Source organism: Cimex lectularius, unplaced genomic scaffold, assembly GCF_000648675.2.
Source record: "Cimex lectularius strain Harlan isolate CLEC.00 unplaced genomic scaffold, Clec_2.1 scaffold86, whole genome shotgun sequence".
Classification (NCBI taxonomy): domain Eukaryota; kingdom Metazoa; phylum Arthropoda; class Insecta; order Hemiptera; family Cimicidae; genus Cimex; species Cimex lectularius.
The window spans coordinates 1191439-1216065 of NW_019392763.1; the positions used below are offsets into that span (position 1 = coordinate 1191439).

Here is a 24627-nt window from a genome sequence, read left to right on the forward strand (position 1 = left end):
ATGAAGATAAAATTATATTTTTAAATATTTTTTTTTATAAGGAACGTTCGCTCAAGAACTACGCTACAATATATACATTTTATTCGGTTTTTAATAATAATAATTTAATATCTATTAACATTGCATGTGTCTCATGCTCTATGTAGTTTCTGAGCTGGATTAAAATCATTTTGACATTGAAAATCACGAAAATTTCAAAACTCGTTACTACAAATTATGGGAATTAATTAAGGGTTTTAGTTGAGATGAAAAAAAGTCAATGGCATGAGAGGGATTCGAACCCACGACCTTCGGCTAGATACGCCGCTGCTCTACCACCTGAGCTATCGTGACCTCGATCCAGTCGGACATCAACTCCCCATCTCAACCCCACCTTACGAGTTTGATGTCCGGTTGAGGTGGGGAGTTGATGTCCGACTGGATCGAGGTCACGATAGCTCAGGTGGTAGAGCAGTTTTTAGGTTGCTTCTCCTCTAGATTTCCACCAAGAAATAAAAATATTTTGAAGAAAAAATCATTTTATTCTTCCCAGCAGATGCACTGAGCACGCTTTGTTTGATGTTTGGACATTAAAAAGGCTTTCGACTATGTTGATCATAAGTTGATGTCAAATAAACTTGAGTTTATTGCTATCTCCAATATTCCCCTTAAACTCCTTGAATCATGTTTATCGGACAGAACTCTAGTCACAAATGGTTTTTTTTTTTTAAATTTTTTTATTGGCCTTATGATCTTGCATATAAGCCATAGTACGAATTCTTGTGTGTTCAAATTGGGGGTTATCGGGAAAAAAGGGCCAGAGTCGACGGTGGGAATCGAACCCACGACCGCGGCGTGAGAGTCTCTCATGCTAACCACTCGGCTACCGCGGTCCCCACACAAAGGTTGGAACGGTTCATAGTTCTTCTTTACGCGTTGAATCGGGAGTACCACAAGGTACAGTCTTAGGCCCAATTTTGTTTCTTTTATATATGAATGATTTTTAGGAAAGTAAATTCTCTGGAAAAATATTTAGTTATGCAGATGATACTTGTATCATTTTCTCAGGTGTTAATTTAATTAATTTAACTTAAACTATAAATAATAATATGAAAATGATTAATTTTTGGTTAAATTCAAACTTTCTACTTTTAAACACAAAAAATCCAATATATTACACTTTTGATTAAAAAAGAAAATAAATACTAATAATTTAAAATTTGCTTTTCATACTTCTCATGATAATGATGTGTATTTTTGCTTCCCTGTCCGTATTGCTTAAAGTTTTAGATTTCTTGGAGTGACATTGGACTCAAATTTGAGATTTAATTTACATATTGATCCTTTGGCTTCCCGTCTGAGAAAGCTTTTTTTATAAATTTAGAATTTTACGCAACTTTATGAAAATTTAACTTTTAAGGGTAATATATTTATCACTTTTCGAATCAGATACAATATTATTATTATTATTATTATTATTATTATTATAAAGAGAGGATCATTATTCAAAATTTCAAAAACTATAAAGAAAGCGAAACATTTAAAATTTCAAAAATTTTAAATTGTGTGGTGATTAGTGACCGTTAATCGATATTTATTTAGAAATCGTGAGATGCGGTCTGGTGTGATGTAAATTTCGGAAAAACATTTTACGATAAATAAAATGTTTTTCTGAAACCTACATCACATCAGACCGCATCTCACGATTTCTAAATAAATATTTTAAATTGTAGTTATATATTATGTTTGTTTTTCATTATGCTTTAGTAAAGATATATTATGCCTATTTCTCTGATGATAAAAAAAATCCTGCTGCCTAGTACAAGCTTTGCTTTTTGACAGCAGGCAGGGATGTACCAAAATATTATTTTTTGTTGTAAATTTATATATAATCCATTATATTTAGTGTTTATTAATTACTTCTTTCAATCAATTAAATAATCTCTTTATGTAAGGTTTCGGTTGAAAAATGGCAAAAAGGAGGAAAATTCGAAAGGTTGTAGGTTGAGATGGGGAGTTGGTGTCAGAGTGGATCGAAGTCGTGATAGGACCAGTGGTTCGAGCAGCGACGTATTGAGCCGAAGGTCGTGGGTTCGAATCCCGCTCGTGACACTAACTTTATATGTAATGTACATTCTTGCAAATAAAGATTTATTCTACTATTGGTAGAATAATAACTATTAAACATGTTTACAATAAATTAAACACTATAATAAGTATGGGAAAGATTAGTGCCATGATAATTCAGAAATATGTACGAAAATACACTTTTTAAATATTCCATGAAAAAAAATCATCATATAAGTTATTCAAACCTGTCGCAAATATTGTCGACAAGTAGAATTTATTTTTTCATACTGAAATTCACGGAATCGCGGACAATTTAAATTAAAAAAAAATTTTTTGGATCATTTCATTGTGTATTTTCCCCTGCAATCTCGTGCTCGAATATGTTGTTTAGATGTTTAAATCCCCTAGCTTATCAACGAATCTCGAAGCCGCAGTAAATCAAAACCCCGTATGATTTTTTAATTCAACCTAACATCCATCCATGATTTATGCGTCAAAAAGTATGTACATATATACTGTGTGTATTTACCACAAAATTTTACAAAAAAATATGTACAGGATATTCTGCTACTCTTGTTACAAACTTTGCAAGTAGATTCTACATTCAAAATGGAACCAAATTAACCTAATTAACTATGGTCCGAATCCCAATAGTTTCGGAGTTATTTCACTTTTTCTGATTTTTTAAGATTTCACGACCTTGCTTCAAATAAACAATGATAACTACAAAACTAAACGGGTTTGGACAAAGCCGTTGAAACCATTGTAAACTACGTTAAATTTCCAGTAAGATGTGATAAATACTAATCTTGTAAATGTTAGTGAAATAAGAAATTTTTTTTTCAAAGTTGAAAAACTTACTATGCTGATTCTAAACTACTATTTCAGAAAATGTACGCCATTTAATCTCCTTTTTAGTGGTGTCATTTCTTTTTTAATTACTTTTTTCAAAGATGAAGAAATTGATGGAGGAAAGGAAAATAGTAGTTTAAAGTTAGTAGTAGTAAGTAGTGATAGTAAGTTTTTAAACTTTGAAAGAAAATATTTTTCAAAGTTCTGGCTACTAAAACGCTGAATGGAGTAAGTTTGCCGAAATTGCCGGTCTCTAGATTTGGAAATAGTAGTTTAAAGTAAGTAGTAGTAAGTAGTGGTAGTAAGTTTTTCAACTTTGAAAAAAAATGTTTTAAAGTTGTGGCTACTAAAACGCTGAATGGAGTAAGTTTGTTGAAATTGCAGGTCTCTAGGTTTAGAAATAGTAGTTTAAAGTTAGTAGTAGTAAGTAATGGTAGAAGTTTTTCAACTTCGAAAAAAGTTATTTTAAAGTTCTGGCTACTAAAACGCTGAATGGAGTCAGTTTTTTGAAATTGCAGGTCTCTCGGTTTAGAAATAGTAGTTTAAAGTTAGTAGTAGTACGTAGTGGTAGTAAGTTTTTCAACTTCGAAAAAAAAAATTCCAACTTCTGGCTACTAAAACGCTAAATAAAGTAAGTTTGCTAAATTTGCTGGTCTCTAGGTTTGGAAATAGTAGTTTAAAGTTAGTGGTAGTAAGTTTTTCAACTTTGAAAAAAAATTCCAACTTCTGGCTACTAAAACGCTAAATGGAGTAAGTTTGCTGAAATTTGCTGGTCTCTAGGTTTGGAAATAGTAGTTTAAAGTTAGTAGTAGTAAGTAGTGGTAGTAAGTTTTTGAACTTTGAAAAAAAATTTTTTTTCAAAGTTGTGGCTACTAAAACGCTAAATAAAGTAAGTTTGCTGAAATTTGCTGGTCTCTAGGTTTGGAAATAGTAGTTTAAAGTTAGTAGTAGTAAATAGTGGTAGTAAGTTTTTGAACTTTGAAAAAAATTTTTTTTTTCAAAGTTCTGGCTACTAAAACGCTGAATGAAGTAAGTTTGCTGAAATTGTAGGTCTCTCGGTTTAGAAATAGTAGTTTAAAGTTAATTTTTTAAAATTTTTTTTTCAAAGTTGAAAAACTTAGTATAGTGATTCTAAACTACTATTTCAGAAAACGTATGCCATTTAATATCCTTTTTAGTGGTATAATTTCTTTTTTATTTACGTTTTTCAAAGTTGAAGAAAAGAAAGAAAGAAAGAAGAAAGGTAATAAGTTTTTCAACTTTGAAAAAAATTATTTTAATGTTCTGGCTCCTAAAACGCTGAATGGAGTAAGTTTGCTGAAATCGCTGGTCTCTAGGTTTGGAAATAGTAGTTTAAAGTTAGTAGTAGCAAGTTATTTAACTTGGAATTTTTTTTCAACGTTCTCGGTACTAAAACGCTTATTTCACCAACATTCATAAGTTTAGTATTAATCATATCTTACTGGAGATTTAACGTAGTTTTCAATAGTATGGACGAATTTGTCCAAACCCTTTTAGTTTTGGAGTTATCATTGTTTATTTGAAGCAAGGTCGCGAAATCCTAAAAAATCAGAAAAAGTGGAATAACTCCGAAACTGATGAGATTCGGGCTATACTTAATACGACTTTTTGGTTCCATTTTGAATGTAGAATCTATTGGCAAAGTTTGTAACACGAGTAGCCGAACATCCTGTATATCACCCCCAAGTCGTAGAGCAGCGGCGTATCAAGCCGAAGATCGTGGGTTCGAATCCCGCTCGTGACGCTGACTTTTTTATCTCAACAACAAACCTTAATTAATTGAATGATATTAATTGGTCAAGCGGACCACGAAAACTAGTGTCTTTAAAATACAATTCAAACAGTTTCTTTTAAATTGAAGGTGTAACAGAACCAAGATAAGGCATTGAATTAATTTAAGTAACATTTGTTCTTAACTCATGTGCTTTTTTTTATATAAACTGCCCAATTATTCCAATTTTTCCCATTAATATAAGACAGTCTCATACCCTTCTAGAATAGGTTTTCCCAAACATTTCTTTCTCATCTCTCGGTATTTTTTCTCATATATACAAAATATTATAAACAATATACAAATAATAATTATTTTGGAAGAAGGCCCTTTAAATTTTTTTAACGCTCATAATCGAGTTTCATTAAATTCCTTTTCTTTATATTTTTTCCATTATTAGCTTGTGATAAATCGAAGAATTCACCTGGTTTCTTATCATTTAGTTATTTTCAATACAGATAATCCCTATTTGCAATTCACATTTTTTCTTAATCGAGTGCTTCTGACAAGTACGTTTCTGATAATCCGTTCTATCTCAAATGGTTTTTTGATCGGTTAAAACCTTTAACTATGAACCTAGTCGCCCATGCAGTCACGAAAAATCCAAAGCAACAAAACATTAGGAAAAAACTACAGACTTGACTTAAAAATAGTTACTTTTGTCATACTTTGTCCTTATATCCTTGATGAGATTGTTGTTTAATTAATATGATAACTACCTTAATATTATATGGGGGTACTGATCGTAACATACAGATTGGATTAGCAGTAGATCTCTCAGCTATGCTAAAAATAACTCATAAACTCGTTATAGCTGATGACATAATTTTTCCTGATTTATGTAAGCTCGAATCTGCACTGTGAGGCTATCACTTTTCGCAGTCCACCGGCAATTCCAGCTTTTGTTATTTACAATAAATTATCGGAAGACCTCGAGACTCACCCACTCTGGGTGTTAGTAGTCCGGGGTCAGTCTTCTGCCTTATCCAGTCGCCGAGGTTGGGTTCCACGGGCTGTCAACAGCTAAGTCATTACAGTGCATTCACTTTCTAAATCCATCCGGACACTCACTCATACCAATAGTGTTATTTATTATCCATGGTATCCATCACTAGTCGCGACACCTAATAACTAACCTAATTGAGGGGGGTTCAAGGGGCTTCACCCTACACAATCACGCTAATAAATTCATTCACTCTCAACACACGCTAGAGACACAAAACTATCACTACTATATACAATTCAACAATGAATAACTAACCTAATTGTTGGGGGGGTTCAATATACCCTTCCCCTACACATTCACGCTAATAAATTCATTCACTCTCAACCCACGCTAGGGACACAAAACTATCACTACTATATACATTTCAACAATGAATAACTAACCTAATTGATGGGGGGTTCAATGTACCCTTCACCGTACACATTCACGCTAATAAATTCATTCACTATCAACACACGCTAGGGACACAAAATTATCACTACTATATACATTTCAGCAATGAATAACTAACCTAATTGATGTGGGGGTTCAATGTACCCTTCACCTTACACATTCACGCTAATAAATTCATTCACTATCAACACACGCTAGGGACACAAAATTATCACTACTATATACATTTCAGCAATGAATAACTAACCTAATTGATGTGGGGGTTCAATGTACCCTTCACCTTACACATACACGCTAATAAATTCATTCACTATCAAGACACGCTAGGGTCACAAAACTATCACTACTATATACAATTCAACAATGCATCCTTCAATAATCGGGACAGGGGACACGATACTCGCTCCCGTGCTCGAGTACGGGTGGCATTCCTGCACGCTCTCTATACGGAGCCAAGGAATTTCATCCTTCAGTTAGATGAGTCATACCGATATATTCTCTGCTTGCCGGACATACACGCAGCTTTAGTCCAAAATTGCCAACCTCGCATGGCCTATCCTTAATCGGGTGAAGATTCTTCCACGAGCCAGATCCTTCAAGGGCCTGTATTTCTCTACCGATCCACCGACGCTCTTTTAATGATTTTTTATTGTATGTTTAAGTTAAGGTTAAGTCCTAATTTTGGGACGTCCCAGCCGCATGATTTTTTTATTATTATAAGTAAAAGTTTATATTTGTTGACCAATCAAAAACTTAAATTGCTTGAAAACTTGACGAAGAAGCTGAGTGCTCTTCTATCTTTTAAATTTTCCTTATCCTCGGTTTTTATTTATTTATTTATTTAAACAAACTGATATGTTTACTCATGTCACTTTGTAAGATCCAAGTCCTTTGTTATGCTTTCATTAAATAGTCACAAATGTATAAAAACAAATTAGAAATTTTATTTTGCGTTTGTCTGAAAATAACGTTTATTTATCAAGAATGAGAAGGAGATTTTTTTTAACGATTGCTAACTTTTGACTAATAATTTAAACCTTTAATTTCCTTATTGAATTATTTAAAAAATGTCGTAAATTTTGCAGCAGAATACAGCATATTTATTTCTATAATTTGTAGTTCATAGGTGAATTTTTTAATAATAATTGCATTTTTTATTGTTGTTATAAAGAGTGAAGGGATTGATTTAATTTGAAAATAAATAATTGACCTTTGAAATTACAAAAAACTTGCATTAAAAAAAGCCAGAACACAAAAATCTAAATCCCAAAGTAAATCGATTAAATATTTTCCTTATATACAAATTGATAAGATTCGAGTACCAAAATATTTCCCCGAGAGAAGAAGAAGGAACAAAGTCATACATATTTAAAGAATTATCTAAGGCGAGGATTAGAGATGGTAATAATTTCTTAATCATGGCGATTATCCATTTTTTCTTGTTTCTTACGTAGATTTTTATCTCTTAACACACGGGAGCTACGGGCGATTATTATTTTTTGTGGGAAAAAAAAATTACGAATTCAATTATGAATCAGCTGCACGCGGCGCATTTCAGTTGTGATAAGATCGATAAAACAGTTCAGCGGATCAAAAAGAACATACCCGAATTATAATTGTTTAAAAAAAAAGTTATACATAGTATAAAAATAGTATTTATTTTAGAATCAAGGGCGGAATTGAATGTAAATTATTTGGTTAAAAGATTTTATTTAATCGTACACAAATTAGAAAAATAGACAATTTTGGTTAAATTCACAATGCAAACTTACACAACTTTTCAATTAAAATAAATAAATATATATATTTCCTCCCTCACCCAGCCGCTGACCACGTGGCGTTATTGTTTTCCCATTAAGAAGGCTGAAAAATATTCCATATCAGTGCGGAGATTAGATTAAGGGAAAACAATTATTTGTGCTGTATAATGAGGCAAGTAAATATTTGACACATTACACTTTTTTTTTATATCGAGAACGATCGCGGAAATTTGGCTTTTTTGCGGAACGACAGAGGCGAGAAAACTTCATGTACGATTTAAGTCCTCTTGTACTTTAATTTTATCAGAAGCAGATCGTTAATTTTTTTCCGCACAAGTATATAAATTGTTTTAATGCACGGACATTTTGCGAAATTTCACTGTGTAGTGGTTTATGTGCGATGTATTTTTTAAATCTTTCAAAACCGAGACGATCAAGCTACCATGTCTGAAACTATCAGAATAGTGCTTCGAGTTATATTATAGATGATATATTTATAATTATGAGATGTTAACTGGCAATGCTTGTGACACTGACATTGTGCCTTTTTAAAAAGATAGTTCCTACTCACATTAAGTTGTTTTGCAACGATCCGGATTTCGAGCCTTTTAGCTCATCATCAGGTTGAAGGACTTCTACAACCACGTCTCTCGACATGAATTGCCAAAGTGAACCCGTTGATACCTCCGCCAACGCGACGTTCCAATTAACAGCTGATTTTTTTAATGGCGCTCAATTTGAACGTGCGAAACGCGGAAATTATAACACAAATAAATATTATACTAGTAAATACTAAATATTATTAGATTACTATAAAAATAATAACCATTAAAATAATTAGTTTAATTATTTGGATGTTTGATATTATTTATGTATATATTTAAAATGGGAGGTAGATCAAAATCTGTTATATTATTAATGCATTTATCACCATGTTCAATTTTACATTTTTTAATTTCAAATTTGTCAAACCAATCTAGTTTTTTCCCTTTGTTGAAACTATGTAACACTCTTGTATTTAGATTTGAGTTGAAATTATATTTTGTTTCTTTTAGATGGTCCTTAAATTCCGAAAATTTGTTCGATTTAGGCAAGTGTTCTTTTACTCTTGTTTTTATTTCTCTACCGTTTTGTGCTATATATTTAATATCATAATCATTACAATTGAGTTGGTAAACCCCGCTTTTTGCCAAGTTGTCTACTTTGTCTTTAGGTTTTGAGAGGATGTTTTCAAGTGAACCCGTACTTCTAAAAGCTATTCTAAAACCTTCTTGTTTAAAAATTTTACTTTTTCCGATAATTCACCAATGTATGGCAATCAACAGAAACCTAATGATTCATTTGTGGTGGGCTGGCTGAGTCCTATTGTTGATTCGTTTAAAGTTAATTTTTTTATTCTTTTAACTAGCAACCTATCAATAAATATCTCTTCATACCCATTGTTTTTTGCTAAGGTTTTAATAGTTTTTAATTATTTTTTATAGTTATCAGGTGTTAGCGGAAGTTTTAACATCCGGTCTATGAGCCAAATGAAACCAGCAGCCTTTTGCGACCATGGGTGGGAAGAATCCGCTGGTGTCATAGTGTCTGTAGTTGTGGGTTTTCTATATACATCTATTTCTATTAGGCTGTTTATTATGGACAGTTTTAGGTCTAAAAAGTTCCAACAATCATCTTTGCTAATTTCCAATGTAAAATTTATATTACGGTGTAGAGAATTAATTAGTTGGAGGAATTCTTTGAGAGCCTCTAATGTTCCCGACCATATGCATAAAATATCGTCTACATAGCGTTTCCAGAAATGAACAGATTTAGTTAATTTTGTTCTTTGATTTGAAAAGATTTTTTTCGAAATTATCCATGAATATTTCAGCACAAAGTGGGATAATGGAGACCTCATTGGTAACCTTTTCATTTCGTAAAATTTATTATTGAATTTACAATCATTACATAGTAGGCACATATTTAAGAGGTCTATTATATCATTTTTTACAAATTTGTTAATAGAATTCGCGGTAAGTTTTTGCTTTATGAGTTTAGTACATTCTTCAACGGGGATATTTGTGAATAAATTAGTAACGTCAAATGATACTAAAACGCAGTTGTTGGGTACATTGATGTTATTTAAGAAATGTTGATACCGAATGTAGGTTTGAATTTGGTGTGGGTTTTAATTATTTTGTTACTGTAGAAGTCCTTCAAGCTGATGATGAGCTAAAAGGCTCGAAAGACGGATCGTTGCAAAACAACTTACTGTGAGTAGGAACTATTTTTTTAAAAAGGATTGAACACCATCATTTATCATTTCTACTGACAATGTACTTCCTGCAGTCCTCTAGTTTACACTTTTGTTCTTGTAAATTTCCTAAAGTTTATAATTTCGTTGTAGCATTTTGCCCTTCTAATCTATAGTTATTTTTTAATCTGAAAATGACACCAAATTATATAATACTTATATTTATGAAAGGGTATAACCGTGGCTCCATAAACTAATATATTATTTTATTGTAGATAGGGATAGGGATAAAAGAGGCGGCCACAAGACTTCACCTCGACCTGAATAGATCCATTGTCCTTCCATGTTATTTATAACTGCCTGGCCAGTTTCAGGTTATTAATCAGCCTCCACAGCTTTACCAGCGGCTTGTGGTTTTTCTTGTCCTAGTTGCAAGAACCTACACATACATAGACCTTCATAGAAACGTAAAATGTGTTCTGTGGTCTCCTTCTCTTCCTGGCAGTATCTGCACAATGTATCTTCTGTCTGTACCGACGCATGTGCTTTCTTAAGTAATTCTTTTGTAATTTTTGCGGATGGTCCTTCTATGAATCTCTTCGCGTGCCTCATACCTGTGATACCATTCCACCAGGATTCATTAAGGGTCTATTTTAAGATGTATCCTCTTTTGTGGGAGATGCTAGGCCGCAGTAGGGTTCTAGCCCATAGAGTTCATGTCAGCTCCCTTTTTGAACATGTCAAACTTTTCGTTGCCTATGTGCACCGAATGTCCACGGATTCGTGCCAGGGTCAGGTCATTAGTGTCGCCGACTTCCATCAGGGCCTCCATGCAGTTGCAAACACTCTTTGCCTTCGCCTCCCATGAGTGCTGCCTGGCTGTCAGAGAAAATGGCTGTCTTCCGGGAATGTATTCCTAGCCTTTTTATTTCTCTGGCGCATTGTTCAATTGCTATGATTTCAGACTGGAAAACTGAAGCATACTAACTTAGGTTTACCGTCAGTTCGGTCTTGGTGTTCATCCCTAAGGCTGCGGTTACTATGGATGCGAATTCTGACGAAATTTTGTTCTGAGGAGTACGTCCGAAATCCTCGCCAGAACAAGGTGGTTACATTGTGCGCGTTTTCTGATAGTACGTTTCCGCCTCCCAACAAAATGGACGAACTTAATGAGTTTTATTTTCTTGAAAGTCCGTTGATTAAGCAATGATGAATAAAAAATTATTAGGGCATAGCAGATACATAGTTTAGTGTTTAGGGAGTATCGAGTACTCCACTCCCACACTAAATTGTGTACACATAGGCATTAAAATATGTCAGTATAAATACGTTTATTTTATTGACCGAAAACCCCTATTGATTTCAATCTTGGTCTATGACTAAGGTATATTAATCAGTTTTCAGAGATTTGACCATATTCCGTGTTGCAGGACTGGACTTTTTCTTGGTAATGGTGAGAAAAAATTGTTGAATGGAGCCACTGTCAGACTCTAGCCTCTGTCTCCAAGATTTGGTGAGCAGCAGCAACGGCGGCGGAGGTGGAGGCGGCGACAGCGGGGGCGGCGGGCTCGATCAACCCCTTCTCCTTCATCATCACCATCACCATGACGGACTGCCGCCCCCGCCTCCGCCACTTCACCACGAGCCTTTGGAAAAGCTCAAACGAGGTAAGATTTACTGTTTTTTTTACAAATCAGGATGAATATTTGCTCTACCGATAAGCCGCTGTCGTTTTTCTACCTTGGGCTGAATTTACAATTAAACTAATAGGCAAAGATTTAAATTGAATAAAAATAAAGTAACAGCTAAAGTACTTTTAAAATATTTATGTCATGTCTAAATAAACTCAATAAAATCAATATACCATCCGGATCTTCTTACATCATGAAGTCAATTTTGTAAATAATAATTTAAAAAATATATATCTGTTTATATATATATAATAAATAATAACTACCACTTGGTAGCTATTTGTAATAAAAGTTGAACACCAGCTCTTTGTCGGTTTTCCTCTTAGTGCGTCGTACTTCCACAATCTCTTGGTTTTTCTATTCTTGTTTCTTCCTTTATTTCTATCTTTCGGATCACTTAGCGCAAACAATTGGAAGTAAACAACAGCAAATCTACACTCTCTCTGGATTTTTGAAACTATAAAATCGGACATTTCATGTGAAACAACCCAATACTAATTTCTTGTAAAGTTTTTGCGGTTTTTTTTTATAGTGTATCCAATTAGTGTCTCTGGGGTTTCTATTCGTTTTTACTATAAAATCGAACATTTCATGTGAAAAAACCCCATATTAATTCCTCGAAAATTTTGTTGGAGGGTTTTTTTACTCTATCCAGATTGTCTCTGGGGTTTCTATTCGTTTTTACTATAAAATCGGACATTTCATGTGAAAAAACCAAACATTAATTCCTTATAAAGTTTGTTGGAGGGTTTTTTACTCTATCCAGTTAGTGTCTTTGGGGTTTCTGTGCTTTTTACTACTGGAGAGGGATTAAAATGAAATCAGATATGCCTATGATTAGAATTTTTATGGTTCTAAAAATGGTACCATCAGCCCCTTGGGAATTAATGGTCAGGTCTAAGACTTTTTGATTGTATCTGATTATGAAGGTGGTCCTCGGTCTGTGTTAGCAATATTTAACCCTTTACCAGTTAGGTAATACGATAAGGGTTCACATCGATTGTTGATTTCCTCCTTTTCGGTCCTCGGACAAGATAGAAAACTTTAAAATTAATTACGATATGGAAAGTATATTTTTACAATTGGAAATGTTGGTGTTGTTTTAATAAAATGAAACTTTTAAGTAATGTCAAATTTGATGCTTAATTGTCAGTAATGATTGGGTAACCGTTATCCCGTTTTTCACATGGCCGAAGGCCGACGAAATCGTTTACAACCGGGAAAAAAGTTATGTTTGCAGTCATTTGCCGGATCGCAATTCCGTCGAGCGTGTTTTCCCAGTCGGAAGCGGTTTATTAATCACTCACCCGGATGACAGACGGTGCGGATGAAAAACAAATTGGGCCCCGGGCTGACTCTGATTACCGAGGGCGGCGCTGAACGCCGATGGTTTTCGCCCCCCGGATATCACGGGTGCGGGGGTGGAAGGATTAGCGGAAAATTTCTGTCTGCGCAAATAAACCGATGGCCGGAAAGATCTGGCACAACGGGAACCGACGGATTATACTTCAAAACCAATCAAAAAACGATGTATCTCGCGGTTAAACAAATTGTATAGATAAATATGTCTGTATTGTTTCTGCGCGCTGATAATTATTACCCCTTTTTTTCCAAAGATCTTTCGAATCTCAAAAGTCCTAATTAATTAAGAAAAAACAATACTTTTCATCATGAAATAAGGTGTGGTATTTCTATTTTCAGAACTTATACTTAATTGTGAAATTTCCACCTGAGGATGTGGTGATAAAACTGTAGCTTGGTTTTGTCCGATTATTTTGGCTTGTTTATTCTCCTTATTTTGTTCTGTCATACACGTTTCGGCTTCTCGACATCTTCAGTCTTATCAAAATCACCCAAAACTATCAAAATTTATAGACTTTTTATAAGGCTTTTTATAATTCATTTATGCTTAGTCGTCTAATTGATCATATTAATTATTCTTTTTATGTAAGGTCTTGGTTGAGATGGAAAAGTTAGTGTCACGAGCGGGTTTCGAACTCACGACCTTCAGCTCAATACGCTGCTCTAACCACTTTTTATAACGTACATAGTTCAGTTGACCGTGTTTCGGATTTCAGCCATCTTCAGTAGTGGGTTAAATAATTTGTTGAAGTGAAGAGCGGTCAAGATTGAGGTAGTTTAGAAAAACACATTTTTCATTTTTTTTGCTGATATTTTGACCTTTATTCGGGTCATCTTCAGAGCCTGGGTAAATTACAAAACATATGTTGATTGGAAAAAATACAATTTAAGATGTAAATATGAATTTTGAACCAAATATTTCATACTCACATAAAGTGTGATGCTATTCTGTGGTGTCATATTGGTTTTTCATTTGTTTACCGACGTTTCGACCTTTATTCGGGTCATCTTCAGGGCATGGGTAAATTACGAAACATATGTCGATTGGAAAAAATACAATTTAAGATGGAAATATAAATTTTGAACCAAATATATCATACATCTAATTCTTCAGTGGGTTAAATCTAATTAAACTACAAAAATAAACAATTTTTTATTGCAAAAAAAATTATGCTCAGATTTACGTTTTGAACATCTAGGGTGCTAACATAAACATAAAGTGTGATGCTATTCTTTGGTGTCATATTGGTTTTTCATTCGTTTACCGACGTTTCGACCATTATTCGGGTCATCTTCAGGGCATGGGTAAATTACGTAACATATGTCGATTGGAAAAAATACAATTTAAAATGTAAATATAAATTTATAATACCAAATGTTTTATACTCACATAAAGTGTGATGCTATTCGTGTGGTGTCATATTGGTTTTTAATTTTTTGCCGCGTTTCAACCTTTATTCGAGTCATCTTCAGAGCCTGGGTAAATTTCCAAACATAAGTTGATTGCAAAAAAGTACAATTTATGATGTAATTATAAATTTTGAACCAAATAATTCATACTCACATAAAGTGTGATGCTATTCGTGTGGCGTTTTATTGGTTTTTTATTTTTTACCAACGTTTCGACCTTTGTTCGGGTCATCTTCAGGGCCTCGGTAAATTACAAAACATACGATGATTGGAAAAAATACAATTTAGGATTTAAATGTAAATTTTGAACCAAATATTTCATACTCACATAAAGTGTGATGCTATTCTGTGGTGTCATATTGGTTTTTTATTTTTTTTACCGACGTTTCGACCTTTATTCGAGTCTTCTTCAGAGCCTGGGTAAATTTCCAAATATATGTCGATTGGAAAAAACACAATTTAAGATGTAAATATAAATTTATAGTAGTAGTAAAATAAAAATACTCACATAAAGTGTGGTGCTATTCTTGTGGTGTCATATTAGTTTTTCATTTTTTTTTATGCGCCTGGGTAAATTAGAAAACATATTGATTGGAAAAAATACAATTTAAGATGTAAATATAAATTTTGACCCAAATATTTCATATATCAAATATACAAAATACAAAATAATCAATTTTTTTGCATAAAAATTTATGCTGAGATTTCCCTTTTAAATATCTAGGGTGCTGAAAGTGTAGTTTGATCATTTCTCGTTCTGGTCCGCTTATCTTCGCTGTTTTGATTTTTAATGTCCTTTCTAATTAACGATTAAGATGTAGCGACTTCTTTTATATTTTCCTGACTGCCGATTGTGATATAATTAATTTGTAAATGTATAACCCAATCTGTTGCAATGCTTTTCATGTTTTTTCCTTTTTAAAAAGATAGTTCCTACTCACATTAAGTTGTTTTGCAACGATCCGGATTTCGAGCCTTTCAGCTCATCATCAGGTTGAAGGACTTCTACGACCACGTCTCTCGACATGAATTGCCAAAGTGAACCCGCTGATACCTCCGCCAACGCGACGTTCCAATTAGCAGCTGATTTTTTAATGGCGCTCAATTTGAACGTGCGAAACGCGGAAATTATAACACAAATAAATATTATACTAGTAAATACTTAATATTATTAAATTACTATAAAAATAATAATTAAAATAATTAGTTTAATTATTTAGATGTTTGATATTATTTATGTACATATTTAAAATGGGAGATAGTTACCTCGTTCAAATTGAGCGCCATTAAAAATATCAGCTGCTAATTGGAACGTCGCGTTGGCGGAGGTATCAGAGGGTTCACTTTGGCAATTCATGTCGAGAGACGTGGTTGTAGAAGTCCTTCAAGCTGATGATGAGCTAAAATGCTCGAAATCTTGATCGTTGCAAAACAACTTACTGCGAGTAGGAACTATCTTTTTTAAAAAGGATTGAACACCACACTCACTCCATCATTTATCATTTCTATTTCGTGTTTTTAGCTCTGTACCCTTGGAACTGGGATGTCCTTACCCTATATGATACACATGGATATCTGTGATTACCCAAAGCCCTACCAAAGGTTTTCTCTTCGCCAATTCAAACTATAAAACATAACAAATTTAGTCCCTGATAGATCTTATCAAGGACCAGACAGAATATGTCTGAAAAGGTTGCTGGAAGTGTTAAACTGGAAAAAGGTCGTATGGAAGCTGATGGTCAACGTTTCTAGTTATGAGAAGTAATGTAATTTGGAACATTTATGTTTTCATGTAAATATTTAGATTTGTTTATTGAGGATCAGTACTGCGTCCATTCGTCTATATGATTGTCTCTATCTTCAGCCTTTTGTGAGATTTCCTCTTAAGATTTGAGGGTTGGTGAACCTGTACTTTGACCGTTAAGATATGAAATAATTTTAAGTTTTTTTCTAGTTTTGCTGCTTTTTTGACGAGGTCTTAAGCTTATCGTATTGATTTTTTAATTATTCTTTTTTATGCAAGTTCATATCTTCCAGAATATGCATGTGTAAGAAAGATTATGTAATGATTCGAAGAGTAAATTTAATAAGTAATGAGTGCTTTAAATAAGCTCTTCGGTCCTATCCTGATATTTTTATGATATTGCTTATTGATAAAACAACAGCAACATTCATGGAGAAAGTGCCCCAGTGTCTGCTGTAATCGTTTTAGTCTTTTGATATGAACTAGGAACATGTATTAACAGATGTTTTAGGTCAGATCAAAGAATCAATGAGGATTTTGATGCTGAACAGGATGATTGATTCGGAGAGCCGACAGAGATCTTTTTTGTCCGGCCGCACACCCTCTTCCGCCTCCACTTGAGACGAAACCGCCCCATACTCGAACCACCTAAAAGCCCTTTTAGATAATCAAAAAGAAACAGAGGAAAAAAAAGGCCTGATTTCTTTATTTTAAACGGCGTGGAAATTATAAGAGATTTTTTTCCCGTGATCGCTAATGCACTGCAGATTTCTAGGGATGCCGGTGTATGATAAAAGTGTAGACGAGGAGGTGATGGGAGGTTTAGGTAATCCTGATCCGGATTACGGTTCCAATCCCTGGGCTACCACCTGTTTGCTGCAGCTCTCACTCGGCTGGCCACCTTTTCTCTTTCAGGTTCCACTCAATATCTATCAATCTTCCATTTGGTGCCCGAAAAACCTGAATGGGAATGAAACGAAATACGCGATTTGATATATGGCTCGCCTTTATACGTTTTTTTCTGTTTTACTTCGTGTTTCTGCTGCGTAACTTATGAAACATCAGCTATACTGAACTTATCGTTATTTTTATATATATGAAATCTAAATGGTTCTTTTTTATAGTGCTGGAGGGTTGTAAATAAATAAATAATAAATAAATCAGGTTGGTCTTATTTTTTTAAGTTTATCTTTTGAAAAGAAAAGAAGCTAAAAAAATGGAAATTACCATACTGTTGATTCTCTTTATACACGGTGTTCTTTTTAGTTGGCCCGGATAAACTTCTCAGCCAATGACGCTATCAAAAAATCTTACAGTTTTGATATCTTTTGATACCCCCTAAACCAGCTTCTTCTAGTGCTATGAATTCTAACCTCAATAATTAAAAAAATAAATAAATACAAAAACTTCCACTTTTCGGATTCATACATATATATATTTTCTGACTTCAACTTAGATAACGTATAGAACAAAATTCGGACTATTTTTTCCAGTAAGAAGGGAGAAATTCTTAGAAAAGAAACCATGAAAAAAGCACTAAAATCGAGCACCAAATCCAATAGTATATGTTTAACACATAATAAATGTAAATTCTATTTTGAAGGTCTCAAAAAATTTGACGTGGATCCAGTAAGAAAGGCAGAAATTTTTAGAGAAGAAACCGTCAAAAAAGCACCAACCCAATAGTTGATATGTACAAGAAATCTAAAGGGTTCTTTTTTATAGTTCTAGAGGGTTCTAAATAAATAAGAAATAATAAGATCCAGTAAGAAGGGAGAAATTCTTAGAGAAGAAACCGTCAAAAAAGCACGAAATCCAATAGTTGATATGTACAAGAAATCTAAAGGGGTCTTTTTTATAGTGCTGGAGGGTTGTAAATAAATAAATCAAGTTGGTTTTATTTTTTTTAGTTTATCTTTTGAAGAGAAAAGAAGTTTAAAAAAATGAAAATTACCAAATTTTTTATTCTCTTTATACAAGGTGTTCTTTTTAGTTAACCCAGATAAATTTCTCTTGAACCAATGACGCTATCAAAAAAACAAAAAATACGCGTTTAATATGTTTTAGTCTAGTTTCAAATTTTTACCTTTTTTTGTAGAAAAATTATACAGGGTACTTTAGGCCCAGTTCAACTTCAAAATTTCAAATACTACTCTATACATCCTTATAGTTTTGATATCTTTTGATACCCTCTAAACCAGCCAGAAGAAACCGTCAAAAAAGCACCAAAATCCAGCACCAAATCCAATAGTATAAGTTTAACACATAGTAAATGTAAATTCTCTTTTGAAGCTCCCAAAAAATTTGACGTAAATTGAGTAAGAAAGGCAGAAATTTTTAGAGAAGAAACCGTCAAAAAAGCACCAACCCAATAGTTGATATGTACAAGAAATCTAAAGGTTTTTTTTATAGTGCTACAGGGTTCAAATACAGAAGAAATAATAAGATCCAGTAAGATGAGAGAAATTCTTAGAGAAGAAACCTTAAAAAAGCACCAAATCCAAAAGTTTAAGTTTAACACATTATAAATGTAAATTCTATTTTGAAACTCTCAAAAAAATTAGACGTGGATCCGGTAAGAAAGGCAGAAATTCTTAGAGAAGAAACCGTCAAACAAGGACGAAAATCCAAAAGTGATATGCAGATGAAATCGAAATGGTTCTTTTTTTATAATGTAAAGGGTTCATAATAAATAAATAAAAATTTGTTTTATTTATTTTTTTAAATTTTCTCTGCTGAAGAGAAAAGAAGAAGAAAATGAAAATGACCAAACTTTAGATACTCTTTATATAGGGTGTGCTTTTCAGATGGCCCACCTGAATTCCTCTTGACCCAATGACGCTATCAAAAAACAAAAAATACGTGGTTAATATTTTCTAGCCTATTGTCAAATTTTTAATGTTTTTTTCTAGAAAAATTATATAGGGTATTGGGTACTCATAACCAGTTCAACTTCAAAATGTCAAACCCACGACATCCTTATAGATTTGCTTGGTAATTTTTGATACCCCTCCCGCGGTACACTCGCTTCTTCTAGAGTTTATACATAAGTATCTTTTTTATCTGACCTTAACATAGATAATGTAAACAACAAAATTCTGACTATTATCCCCCCCCCCGATGCGGTAACATATGGGATGGGATAAAGCACACCCTCGCACTCAAATCCCATGACAATGGGAAGGATATGAAATTCGGCCGAACCATTTTGAGCGTATTCATCCCAAAAGGCAAAATATCTTTTCTATTGCGTTTTCACACCAAAAAGAAATAATAAAGATCTAGAATGGTTGGATTCCTTGCCGTAATTATTCTGAATAATGTTTTACTCGTTTCAATAAAGTAAAAAGTGTTTGTTTTTTAAACGAAACCGTATTTTCTTTATGGGTTTGGCATTATTTCGCAAAGTTATCACGATCAAAGACATTCCCCGGCCGGCCGTTCATATTTTCTTACGCGCCCTGTATTTCATAGATTGATGGGGCGGATTAAGGGGATTAGCGGTTGTCAGGGCTTTTGGGAAGTGGCTAGGAATAGTTAAGGGGAAACATATTTATACAGGACGTCTATCCAAAACCTCGAGGCCCGTTTCGGCCTGGGGCAAAAAAAAAAAAAAAAATACATTTGTCTCTTTTCCAAATGAGACGGTAAATTTGTTGATTCCTGTTAATAACCCTGTTGGAATTTATGGTCTTTTCATTTACACACGAGTAAATCTTTTGAAGATTAAATTCGAAAAAAATCAAATATAACAAAAATATGTATTTTGGAACGTTGCAAAAAAATTGATCCGTTTTAGCGAGATTCCGAACCTCTCGTACATCACTGTATTTCAGAATTGCCGTTGTAAATCTTCCTTTTTCCGCAAGTTACTGAAATAAAATATAGAAGGAAAAGAGAAAGGGAAAAGGAGAGAGAAAGGGAGAGGCGCATTGGTCTGACGGTGGTTGTATTAATTTCGTCTTGTGAGCTCCCCTTAAGCTCGGCTTATCCTCCTTGATCCTCGGCCCAACCTCTTATATCATAGCCTACACCTCCGGCCGCCTATCTTATTTGTGTCTCACTGTCAACCGGCCGTTACTTTCTTTTTTCTTTTTCACTCTTTTGTTTTTCCATTTGGCACTTGTATTTTCTTAGCCCATATGAAAAAGGTGGTAGTGTATATTATTCTGGGTGGTGATGGTAATATATTGCGAACTTTTATTCAATTTCGAAGTATTTTACCGTTTTTTATTTTAATTTTTTTAAATATTACTATTATCATTGAGATTACTTTTTGTTAAAAAAATTTACATCCAGTTGATTTTTATAAGTTATACATATTTCAAAGCAGCTTCCTCTTCCAGTATACAAATCTTTTTGGCATGTGCAATTAAATTATTATAAAGATTTTATACGTGACATGGAAGCATAGCTGCTTTGAAATATATACAACTTATAATAAGACAACAGGTTTTAAATATTCTTAACAAAAAAATATTTTAATATCAACAGTACCAGTAGAGGCGTCGGTGGCCGTAACGGTTTAGGCGTTGACACGGTGCTCATCACTGTAAGGTGAAGGTCCGGGGTTCGAATCCAGCAGCCTTACATTCAAACCCGACATACTCACAAACGGGCTTTTTTTCAAAAACACCGGCACCCCGAGGGTTGATATAACCTCTGCTGTTGCAAAACCTCGTAAAAAAAATACAAAAAAAGTACTCAATTTAATATCTTTTTTTAGTGGTGTAATTGATTTTTTAATTACTTTTTTCAAAGATGAAGAAATTGATGAAGGAAAGATAAAAACCGTGGTTGACGGATTGGTAAGGTTGAAAGATTATTAATAATAAAATATAAAGATTTAGAATTCAAAACGTTTTTAGTTTATTCATTCAAAATTAACTCAAGTTTTTTTGTTATTAATAATCTTTCTACCTTAACAATTCTTCAACCACTATTTTTTCCCTACCTTCATCAATTTTTTCATCTTTCAAAAAGTAATTAAAAAATCAATTACACCACTAAAAAAGATATTAAATAGAGTACTTTTTTATATTAAATGGGCGTTTTTTCAAAACCACCGGCACCCCGAGGGTTGATATAACCTCTGCTGTTGCGAAACCTCGTAAATAAATATTTAAAAAAAAGTACTCCATTTAATATCTTTTTTAGTGGTGTAATTGATTTTTTAATTACTTTTTCAAAGATTAAGAAATTGATGAAGGAAAGATAAAAACCGTGGTTGAAGAATTGTTAAGGTGGAAAGTTTATTAATAACAAAAAAAACTTAAGTTAATTTTGAATGAATGAACTAAAAACGTTTTGAATATTAAAACACTTTTATTCCGGGAAATAATAATACAATAATATAATAATCCTTTAATCAAAATTGCAGACGTATTGGTAAATAAGCAAACGCTTGCACTATTTTGGTTTCGAACCCAAATTAAAAAAAGATTTAATAAAATCATTCAAAATTTTTTTTTTAATGTTTCCACATTACCAATCCGTCTACCACGGTTTTTACCTTTCCTTCATCAATTTCTTCATCTTTGAAAAAAGTAATTAAAAAATCAATTACACCACTAAAAAGATATTAAATGGAGTACTTTTTTTTTTACATATTTTTGAATAATGAAAAAATTGATTAAGGAAAGAAAAAAATAGTGGCTGAAGAATTGTTAAGGTGGAAAGATTATTAATAACAAAAAAACATGAGTTAATTTTGAATGTATAAATTAAAAACGTTTTGAATATCTTTATTTTTTATTATTACCTTTCATTCATTCAAAATTAACTTAAGTTTTTTTTGTTATTAATAATCTTTCCACCTTAACAATCCTTCATCCACTGTTTTTTCCTTTCCTTCATCAATTTTTTCATCTTTGAAAAAGTAATTAAAAAATCAATGACACCACTAAAAAAGATATTAAATAGAGTACTTTTTTATATTAATGGGCGTTTGTTCAAAAAGACCGGCACTCCGAGTGTTGATATAGCCTCTGCTGTTGTAAAACCTCGTAAAAAACTAAGTAAAAAAAGTACTCCATTTAATATATTTTTTAGTAGTGTAATTGATTTTTTAATTACTTTTTTCAAAGATGAAGAAATTGTTGAAGGAAAGGCAAAAACCGTGGTAGACGGATTGGTAAGGTGGAAACAGTAAAAAAAAAAAAAAAAAAAAAAAAAAAATTGAAAAACAAAGAAATTTTGAATGATGTTATTAAACCTTTTTTTAAAATTTGGGTTCGAAACCAAAATAGTGCAAATATTTACTTATTTACCAACACGTCTGCAATTTTGATTAAAGGATTATTATATTATTATTCCCCGGAATAAAAGTGTTTTAATATTTAAAACGTTTTTAGTCTATTCATTCAAAATGAACTCAAGATTGTTTTGTTATTGATAAACTTTCCACCCTAACAATCCTTCAACCACTGTTTTTTCCTTTCCTTCATCAATTTCTTCATCTTTGAAATAAGTAATTAAAAAATCAATTACACCACTAAAAAAAGATATTAAATGAATACTTTTTTATATTAAATGGGCGTTTTTTTCAAAAACACCTGCACCCCGAGGACCGCGGTAGCCGAGTGGTTAGCATGAGAGACTCTCACGCCGCGATCGTGGGTTCGATTCCCACCGTCGTCTCTGGCCCTTTTTTCCCGATAACCCCCAATTTGAACACACAAGAATTCGCACTATGGGTAATATGCAAGATCATAAGGCCAATTAAAAAAAAAAAAAAAAATTAAAACAAAAAATAAAACCCTGCACCCCGAGGGTTGATATAACCTTTGCTGTTGCAAAACCTCGTAAAAAAATTACTTATTACTCCTATTTATGGCTTTTTATTAAGAAAACCATTTTCTCATTATCATCACATGTGTATGTTTAATTTATAATTCATCATTGTTATTATCATCGTTGTTTCAGTAGGAAAACGGTAAAATACTTCGAATTTGAATAAAAATTTGCAATATATTCGAACCCTCTCCGGTTGATTAGTCAAGGGGGTCACTTGGTGCCCTTGATGCTTCGTTATTGGTTACGTTACCCCTGCAACATCCATTCATCGAGTTGCACAACACTTTAGATTGGGGATAGATTGTGAGATTAGGATTGGGATTTGGGTTAGGTGTTCTGTGTAGGGTTTAGATTCAAGCTCCTGTTCCATTACCCTCTTTCTAACTGTTTGATTAACTTATTAATTAAAATTCAAAAGGTGGGGTTGGAATGGGAGGTGTCCGAGTAGATGGAAGTCACGATAGCTCAAGTGGAAGAGCAGCGGCGTATTTAGCCGAAGATCGTGGGTTCGAATCCCGCTCGTGACACCGACTTTTTTATCTCAACCAAAACCTTAATTAAAGATTAATTAACTGAAAAAAATTTATTTGATCAAGCGGACCACGAAACCTAATAAATACAGTAAAATATTCAGTTCCTCGTCGAAATTACGCTGCCAGTTTCTTTTTCCCATTACTTTGTCGTTTTTTCACCAATTTAAAATCCGATTGCAATATTATTTTCTGCGTATATCCTTTAAAATGATATCCAGGATGTATTGGGTCGCATTTGAAATTTTGAAATTGAACTGGGCCTAAGGTACGCTGTATAACTTTTCTACCAAGAAAGGTAAAAATTTGAAACTAGACTAAAAAATATTAAAACGATTTTTTTTATAGCGTCATTGGGTCAAGAGAAATTAAGCCAGGCAATCTAAAAATGATACTATATTTTAAAAAGTTACGTAAATTTAAATTATTTAAAATATATTTATTTTTAGCTCCTAGGAGCTCATTGGCAAGAACGCGTGGACACATTCCTTATATTTTTCGACCTATTATTACCATAAAAAGTTTCATTGAAATCGGCGATCCCACTTCCGTAGTCTCGTCTTGTTTGGTAAAATAGCAAAAATAGTAACATTTGAGTAAAGAGGGATTTTATTAAGAATAAAGAAGAGAATGGCAAAACACTTATATTTGAACAGTTTGATCTGTTTTCTTTAGTACGGTCCGTCTGTTCTCGCTTTGTATGTTTTCATATACAGGGCGAGTCATATTTTGACGCACCATTGGAAAATCAACGTGGTTGCGTTTAAATCTGACTCAAGGCCTATTTCCTTTAATTAATACGTTAATAAAAGAAACTGAGTCAATTTTCGGTGCACCATAGGAAAATCAAGGTTGGTGCGTCTAGTTATGACTCGGCACATTTTATTTTGTTAGTCTCGTACCAAAAAATAGGCGAGTCACCTTTCGACGCACCATTCGTTACAAATTAGTTTTAGTAGGTTGGAAGGAAAATAAACAAAACCAATATTATTAAAACATTATTCAAA

General features: G+C 33.1%; 1 protein-coding gene across 3 annotated transcripts in view; it reads left to right on the forward strand.

Moving 5' to 3' along the window:
* LOC106664031 (pituitary homeobox homolog Ptx1) overlaps nt 1-24627 on the forward strand; it is a 108373-nt gene that overhangs the window by 10490 nt on the left and 73256 nt on the right. For all 3 annotated transcript variants that reach the window (XM_014389390.2, XM_024227441.1, XM_014389391.2), the window contains exon 2: nt 11519-11755. In XM_014389390.2, coding sequence (XP_014244876.1) covers nt 11560-11755 — 196 coding nt within the window. In that variant the 5' untranslated portion in view covers nt 11519-11559. The remainder of the gene's footprint in view (nt 1-11518; nt 11756-24627) is intronic.